A 9195-nucleotide genomic window follows, 5' to 3' on the forward strand; every position below is an offset into this window, starting at 1 on the left:
GAGTTTCACTGCTTAGAGAGGGCTTGGTCATGTACAGGCTTCAGCCTCCCCCTTCTCAAGCTATGGATAGACTGAGCCCCTTGCTTTGACACATACTTACTCCTTACGAGAACTGTAAACATTACTGTGTAGTTATTGTTTTCACTTTGAACTGCAAGGGTGTATTTTCCAGCTTGAGTTTCTTTTATTTTTGAAAAGGCCAGCGAAACAACAGATCTGTAAAACAGAAAATACATTAGAGAACATTCATGTCAGATAGAGCAGCAGTTCTGAACCAGTGGTCTGAGGCCCCCTGGGGGGCCGTGAGCAAGTTTCAGGGGGTCCGCCAAGCAGGGCTGGCATTAGAGTCACCGGGGTCCAGAGCAGAAAGCCAAAGCCACGCTGCCCTAAGCCCTGCCTCCCGGGGCTAAAGCTGAAGCCCGAGCAGCTTAGCTTCGGGAGTGGGGGGGGGCGCCCTGGGGCCCCATGCAGTTGCCCTGCTTGCTACCCCCTAAAGCAGGCCCTGGCTTTTATATGCAGGCACAGGTGGCCGTGGAGTTTATATAGCATGTTGGGAGAGGGAGGGGGGAGGCTCAGAAAGTAAAAAGTTGAGAACCCCTGAGATCGAGGGTAGTGGGCTGAAGAATGCACTGGCCTTACACTTAACCCACGCAAACAGAATTCTAGGCTAGTGGTACTTAACACACATGCACTACATTCAATCTCCAAAGTGCTTTCATAGACAATGGTCCTGTTTCATGTAATCATCCCTATTCAGGACAGCACTTAAGCACTCATCCCAAGTGGGATTCAAAGTTCTGCTTAAGTACTGTCCTGAGTAGGGATAGACTATGTGCTCAAGTACTTTCCTGAATCGGGGCCCATGCAACAGGATTCCCATGGAGATTTCCTCACCAAGAGGCCATCCCATGGGTTTCACCCTGCAAGGGAATCATCTACACTAGGCCTCTGGTCCTACCCCAGCTATTCTCAGCTCTCTGGGTGGAAGTATGGACTTGTGGCTAGAACACAGTCAAGAGAATTAGGGTGGTATTCTAGGCTCTGATGCTGAACTGCAGTGTAACCTTGGGCAAGGCATTGCATTAACCTTTTTGTGCCTTGGTTTCCTTGACTTGAGCACTGTGATGCTTGAATTGATGAATGTTTGTAAAGTCTGTTGAAATCCTCAGATATAACGTGCTATACAAATGCAAAGAATCACTATATTGTAAACTATAAAGCCAGCATTCATTGCTTTCCTAGTGCATAAACAGCAATTTATCAACATGCAGTTTAGTGGTGATAATAATTAAGATAGATAGGTTTAGGAATATAACAAATAATGTGAAAAGAAATGATAAATAAGCCTTCTCATATGGAAAATATTCCATCTGCATGCTCTAATGAAAGTATCCCATTTAGGTTTTTTGATTCAGTACAGCCCTTTACCTACCGGTTTTCTGAGTCCAGTGAGGGTTTGCAGTCAGCTTGGTTCTCTTTGAAGACCCAAAGGCATGAAATGGTCTCTGAAATATTCATGATCACTTTTAATTCAATGTCTCCTAGCACGTCAACTTCCACACTTTTTGCTGTTTCATAGACATTCTCTGTGCTTTGAGAACTCAAATCACAACCAAGATCTTCCGAAATACTAGGCATCTGCATTGCAATAAAACAGATTGCTATGTCTAATGGTGGTAACTGGATTTTTCAGATTTAAACATTTAAAAAGGAAGTTCACCTATTAAAAGACTTCACTCTATTAAAAATATGCCTATGCCTATTGATAACACATATATATGCATAGTAATTATAAACAAAAGTAATCTTAATACTATACTTTCATTCTTGTTTCCCTCTTCAATTTAGCTCATCAAATATGTTTAATTCTACTGAATGAACAAATGCAGGAAGATTTGCGCTATACTAACAAGTTTTGCTTTCTGGGCTGACAGTATAGTTAGTAGCAGTTCAGTCAGTAATGTGCTACTTTCTCCTAATGATTAAGGCCATGTCTACACTACAAGCTTTGGTTCACGCAAGTCACATTGGCATAAAGCTGCCAGAGCTTATCATGCGTGTGTGCGAAACACTTGGATCCTTGCATAAGTGCTGAACATATTCCCCAGGAGTGCTTGTGTCGATGCACAGCGCAGTGCACCATGGGCAGGTATTCCAGTGTGCAAACCGCCACCATCCAGTGCACTCTTTTGGGATGTTTTGGCACTGCATGGTGGGGCAGAAATGAGTTGTGCAGGGCTGACTGGGAGCAAAGGGTCAACGTCCCAGCATGCAACTGTCTGCTATATCCCATATTCTGTCATCTATATCCCATATTTTTTGTGTCTTTTTTTAAAAGTCCAATGAACCTGTGTGGCCCTCCACACTGTCCTTCATCTCTGATGGAAGCATGGAGCCTGCACAGCTCTGCAGTATTGTCATAAGCATTGCAAGCACAAGATGCATGATCCTTCAGTATTTGCAGAGCCGTAAGAAGAACTGAATCAGCATAGAACATGACGATTTCTTGGAGGCCAGAGAGCGAGAGCCAATTCAAGGTTATTGGTGGTGTTCGTGGAGCAGCTGCAGATTGTGGAATCTTGGCTACTGGGCCCAAGAAATGAGCACTGACTGGTGGGATCGCATCGTGATGCAGGTTTCGGATGATGAGCAGCGGCTGCAGAACTTGTGGATGTGCAAGGCTACATTCCCGGATCTGTGTGCCAAGCTTGCCCCAGCCTTCCAGCGCAGGAGCACCTGAATGGGAGCTGCACTGACCACGGAGAAGCAAGTGGTGATCACGCTGTGGAAACTTGCAGTGCCAGATTGCTACTGGTCAGTGGGAAATCATTTTGAGTTGGAAAATCCACTATGGGGGCCATTGTCATGCAAGTGTGGAGGGTCATTCAATCTTCTTCTGCTATGCAGGACTGTGACTCTTGGCAATGTTTAAAACATAGTGGATGGATTTGTAGTAATGGGGTTCCCACATATTCAACACGTATTTTTGGCACCAGACCACCTTGCCACAGAATACATCAACAGAAAGGGCTACTTTTCTATGGTTATGTAAGCGCTGGTGGATCACCAAGGATGCTTCACTGACATCAGTGTTGGCTGGTCAGAGAAGGTGCATGATGCTTGCATCTTTAAGAACACAGGACTATTTAGGAAGCTACAAGCAGGGACTTTCTTTCCCGACCAACAGATTACCACTGGCAATATTGAAATGCAAATAGTGATCCTGGGGGATCCAGCCTGTACCTCGCTCCCCTGGTTCATGAAGACGTACAATGGCCACCTTGACAGCACCAAAGAACAATTCAACTACCAGCTCAGCAGGTGCAGAATGACAATTGAATGAGCTTTTGGTAGACTGAAGGGACACTAGCGTTGTTTACTCACAAGATTGGATCTCAGTGAAAAAAACATCTCAATGGTTATAGCTGCCTGATGTGACCTGCATAATATTTATGAAGCAAAGGGGGGAAAGTTGCCGCCAGAGTGGAGGGCAGAGGTGGAACAACTGTCTGCTGAGTTTGAACAGAAAGATATGAGGGCTATTAGAAGAGCTCAACACGGAGCTATATAGATCAGGGCGGCTTTGAAAGAGCACTTTAACAGTGAGCCACAATAATACATTGTGGTGTACTGTGCTCTACCTGGCCCTTATGTTTTGGGGCCTGTTAGGAATTGTGTGGTGCTTGATGTACATCTGTGAATATAACACTGACAATGCACCTATTAATTTGACAGTACACTGATTAGTACACTGTGTTTATTACTGATCCTATGAGTCGGGTCACACTGTACAGTAACAAGGAAGTGGGTGCTTTCAAAACTGCTGGGCGCTCAGCAGCATATGTTGAGCACTAATAAAGATGAATTATTTTCCAGATAATAGTATTTTATTCAGTAACAAAACCAGGGAAAAGAAAAATCTGTGCAATGTAAAAGCAAATACATTAAAAACTTAATAAAATAATGGAACAGAGCTTAACAAGGGAATGAACATTCATGTCCATTTTACCTACACATACAGCAACTGTGGCTTTCACAGGTCAGTGTATGTGAAGCGGTGGTTGTCCCTCATGTCCCGCTGGATGGAGTGGTATGGATAGGGCAGCAGCCCGTGAAGCCACATGGAATGTTGAGGGGACTGTAGGGAGGTGCTGTAATGGAGTTTTTCATAGGCTGCGAAGGGAGTTGAGCCTGTGATTTTTGAACTTCTAAGTCCACAAGAGTCTGCAGCATCTGCCTTTGTTGCTGGAGAAGCCCCATTATATCCTCGTGCATCTCCCTCTCCTTTTCCTGCTGGGATTCCTGGACCTTTCTCCTGTCCACACTTTCCTTCCTCAGGCTGTCTACCATGTTCACCCTCTAGACCTTTTGCTCACAGTCTGATGCAGCACTGGCTTGCAGGATTTCACTGAACATGTCATCCCATGTCCTCTTCTTTCTCCTTATCTAGCTCAATCATTCTGCAGGTGTGTGTGGGGAATTCCTCAAAGCCGCAATGGCAATGGCAGGAGCTGCAGATAAAAGAGGTAAACACTGTCAGTACAGTCACAATGTAAAGTGAAGGTTAAGATTCAGAACTCCCTTCCCTTGCTCCCCTAAAGCTTGAAACAAGACAGGCTTATTGACACTTCTGCTTGGGATTGCTTTTGCAGAGCACAAGGGTCCACCAAGAGTGAGGGAAATGAAGAGGGAAAAGTGCTTAGTTGCATGAAACTATGAGTATAGGGCACTGGCACTGAATACTGCCACCATTTTCCACAGGCGGTGGTGATTTTAGCTGATATCTCACCCCTGAGGGTAACAAAGGCACAGAGAGCACAGCTGCTGCCCATTTTCCGCTAGCCTGTGTATTGCAATAGTGCCTGCTGAAGTTATCGCTGACTGGTGTGGGAAAGTGTCTTATCGGGGAGGAAGAAATAAGGCTGCCATCCCTAGAAACCTTTGGTAGAGGACTGAGAATACCTCCATGAAAGTTTCATCGAGATCTCTCAGGAGAATGCAAGGGCCATCTCTCTGTACCTAAACAAACTGCTCTGCATGCACACACACCACCCCCTTGGTTAACTCTGGAGGGGAATAAAAAGCAGATAACAATGCTACCACTGAGTGGTGGGTATAAGGGGCTTGGGAGAAATGCCAGTATAAGAAGCACCCCCTTTGGAGGTGCGTCAGCCCGCCACCTTTGGAGTGCCGCTGCTAAAAGCTCCCAAGAAGTGGAGGGCCACCGGCATCCGGACTGTGGCCCATCCTGCGCTCTGCCCCGAGGCCCCACTCCTGCTCGGCCTCTTCCCCCGTGGCCCCTCCGGCGTTGTGCCTCTTCCCCCCGAGGTATCATCCTCACTCCGCCTCTTCCCACCCTTGCTCCGCCTCTCTCCCTGTCACTTGCCCTTAAGGCAAGAGAGGGCAGAAAGGAGCAAGCGGCAGGGGACTTGGGGAGGGGCCGGAGAGGAGCAAGCAGCAGGCGGGGGAAGGGGAACTCGGGGGAAGAAGCAGAGTGGGGGCGAGGCCCTGAGGGAAGTGGCGGAACGGGGGCAGGAAGAGGTGGAGTAGGGGCAGGGGCTCTGGGGAAGAGGCCGAGCAGGGCCTCAGAGCAAAGTGGGGGTGGAGTGTGGGCCGGACCTCGGAGCAGAGCGGTGAGTGGGGCTACAGTCCAGGTGCCGGTGGCCCCTCCCACTTCTAGGGAGCTTCTGGCACTTGTGCCCAGCCTCCCCAAATGCAAGAATCATGCGCTGCCTCTCTCAGTTGTACCGCTACCTCTTCTAGTACAAGTAAATTCATGAAAAGTCGATAGCTGTGTCCTGTTAAGTTGTGGGTACCATCACGGTAATGGGAAATAAATGTACACACCTACCCGAGGATCTGCCTCGGCATCAGGCTCGCCCAAGCTCGACTGCTAGGACTGACTGGATTGCGGTAGAGTCTCAAACAGGTCCTGGCTCTGAGCATAGCTGAACTCCCCGGTTGCACGTCCCCCATCCTCCTCTTCCTCCTCCACCTCCTCCTTGTCCTCACTGTTCATGCCAGGGTCCTGTGACTTGGACTTCTTGGAGGTATTTATGGTGGTGTGTGGGGCAGTAGTGGGGTCTCTGCCAAGTATAGCATGCAGCTCTTTGTAAAAGTGGTAGGTCTGTGACTCGGCACCAGAATGACTGTTGGTATCCCTGGACTTCTGATATGCCTGACACAGTTCCTTGGCTTTCAAGTGGCACTGCTGCTGATCCCTGTCATCCCCCTTCTCCAGCATCCCCCGTGCAATCTTCTCATACATGTCCATGTTTCTGTAGCAGTGCTTGCACAGCCTCTTTTCTCCACAGGCCCAGGCGATCCAATATCTCCTGTCTACTCTAGGCAGGAGCACGTCTGCCATGTGTAGCCAGCATGGCCAGCTGGGCAGCCGTGCACAACAATGGAGAGCTACTAGGTGTGCTCGCCGTGCTGGACAATCAGGAGAAAGCATTTCAAAACTTCACAGGGTTTTAAAGGCGGGGGGCCTTGTGGTCTCTGTGACCCTGGGGCAGTAAATTTCACAATTGTGACCAGAGTGGGCAGTGTCGGGCAGTGTGGGAAAGCTACTGGGGACTGTTAGGCTCTACATAGGTAACACAGTGTCTACATTCGTGCTACGCCATCCTCAGTACGTCAACCATGGCTCAGTGCTTCTGGTGAAGGTGGTGTTACTGCATTCCTGTAATGTGGCACTTACATCGGTGGGAGACAAATTTAAGTGTAGACACATGCACAACAACTAGGTCAACACAAGGGGCTTACTTCGACCTAACTTTGTAGTGTAGTCCAGGCCTAAGATCACATCACTCAAGCTTTCACTCCAGATTTCACCTACCTTTAGGTATTTCCATGGATAAAAGAACTGCAAGACCATCCTTTTCCTTCAGGCCTCTACTGCAAACCCAAGGTAAGGAAATCTCTTAGCACCATGCTGTGTGTCATTCTGTATATTGCTGGAGTTCTGTTCCATGCTTTGTACTGTACCAAGGAACAGACTATATACACCATGACCTTCTTTATCATGCATTTACTCACTTTTGTCTATCAGTAAAGGCAGTGCTTAATTTATAATGAAAGAGGTGCTGAGGCTCAAGCAATTAGGTGCCAGGGCTCAAGCAATGTTTTTACATTCATAACTGATGCAGCAAGCCCAGAGGTGCCAGGGCTATGAACTGCCAAGCCTAGAGGTGCCGATGCTTAGCCCTGGCAAGCCCCGGCACAAATTAAGCACTGGCTAAAGGAGAACCTCAAATGGAAAAATAAATATTCTATGCTGGTTCTGAAAGCCAGTGAAGAATAGTTGAACCTTTAGGCTCAGCCTGAGTAAAAGGGTGGCATGTAACTACTCCATTCTAAGAGCAGCCCCGAGATTTCTTTCTGCTTGGCGTGGGGGTGGGGGGTGGGTGTGTGTGAAAGTAAATAACTCACTGCAGCACATGAAAGGGTGTATGTTATTTCCTTCCATTTTGCCTGGCCAGTTACTCTTCCCACTGAGGGATGGAGGGGAACAGGGGGAGAAGCCAAGTTTCCATCCAAATGCCTGCCCATCTCTTCCACTTCCCTGCCCATTTGGGGAGTAGCTAGAGAAACCCCCTTACTCTGCTCATCGAAATACAATGGCACAGTCCAGCCCTACAAAACTTGAATTTACTAAATGGGATTATCACATTAACAATTAGCTGACTGATATGGAAAAGTATGTGACATAAGCAGCAGAACGTGAATACTGGTGGAATATTGTAGAAAGCACCATTATACAGATGAGAACATACAATTACAGAAATGGGATTACCATCCCATAGAAACCCTTAGGAATCTTCATAAAAATGTGTGCTATCTGATTTTTCTGTGACAAGAGGAGGTGGACAGTCTTCATGTTCTTGCATTCAGAAGAACATGTTGCTGCAATTTTGAGTGTTCCGTTTTTGGTACCCAGCACTGGAAAATCATGGACCTTCTTCTTAATTTACTTCTGGGTGTGGCAGAACTATCCATTTATTTGTCCAAGAATTAAAAGATTGTATAGGATTGTCTCTGTAATTAAGTCTCTAAAAGAAATAGCAGGTTTCAGTTGCACAGGGTCTGTTGTTGACCTTCAAGCCCTCCAATAATTCAGCACTGGAAGGGAAAATTGATCTTTGATCCACACATCCATCTTTGATGCTGTAGTCCATGTCCAAATTATTTGTCTTTCTAATCGTACACTTCCTTTTCTTTATACATTTCAAAATATACTCAGAGGTGAATAATTTAGGCCAAATTATGTGAGACAATCTCATAGTATTGATCAAACGTTCCGTTTTAGATATTTATCTTATTTCTAGTTCAAAAATATTAAACTCAGCATGGATTTCAAAGCTTCCTTCTCTACTATTATTTTTCCTAATCTCGGATGAGGCTATTTTTTTTTATTTTTATTTTTTGTGGTTGGCTATTCATTCACTGTTAGCTTACCTCCAGAAATACTGATGACTCCAGTGTTCTTAAATCTTTACTCTGCTGGTTGATTAACATGCATGTAATCTCTGATATATGTTGGCTTGTTGCAGAAGTGAAAGTCATTGCTGTAATCGCAAGAACTGCAAAACCAAAATGGAAAACAAATACAGTCATGTTTCTACGTGGGGATGGGGATAATCATGATTTTAATGAAAATAGAATGCAATAAAACCTACAGAGAGAGATTTTTTCAAAAAAGGAGGCAAAAGTCCATGTACATACGTGCACTTGCACAATCTGATTTTATACTTGCAAACTGGGTGACTGCATGACTGCCTCCTATGGATCCTGGAGAGTGCTTTAGAATAAAAATAAATGCAAAATAAAAAACCCATTACAAACCATGTGCTACATCTTCTAGTTCTCTTATGTGTCAGAATCTCTTAAAGGGTCATGCTGCGTATGCCTCAGCAGCATCAGGTCAGAATCTCTCAGCTGCCAGCTAATGTTTCAACTTGCCTGTTGTCACCAAGATGATTCATCTGTCACCCAGGAACCCAGGGTGCTTCTGATCAGAGCAGCAGCAAAGTGCAGCCCCAAACACGTCCTCATCCCACTCCCAGCTCACCCATAGAATCCTGCCCGGCAATTCTCATTCCTGCTGCACTAGCCAGGGCAGTACTTAGCCCTACATAGAACGTGAGGAATTTCCTTACTCTTTATGATTTACATTTCTACTTATAATCTTAA

At 46.1% G+C, this 9195-nt stretch overlaps 1 protein-coding gene across 1 annotated transcript in view; it reads right to left on the minus strand.

Annotated features, from left to right (window-relative positions):
• Window positions 1–8619, minus strand: part of LOC113406802 (receptor-type tyrosine-protein kinase FLT3-like) — a 54265-nt gene extending 45646 nt beyond the window's left edge. Inside the window, exons 1-3 of the mRNA XM_026653546.1 lie at window positions 8461–8619; window positions 1433–1638; window positions 101–216 (exon numbers count right to left, since the gene is read on the minus strand). Coding sequence (XP_026509331.1) covers window positions 101–216; window positions 1433–1638; window positions 8461–8619 — 481 coding nt within the window. The remainder of the gene's footprint in view (window positions 1–100; window positions 217–1432; window positions 1639–8460) is intronic.
• Window positions 8620–9195: the final 576 nt, after the last annotated feature.

Source organism: Terrapene carolina, unplaced genomic scaffold, assembly GCF_002925995.2.
Source record: "Terrapene carolina triunguis isolate 2854851 unplaced genomic scaffold, T_m_triunguis-2.0 Scaffold141, whole genome shotgun sequence".
Lineage (NCBI taxonomy): Eukaryota > Metazoa > Chordata > Testudines > Emydidae > Terrapene > Terrapene triunguis.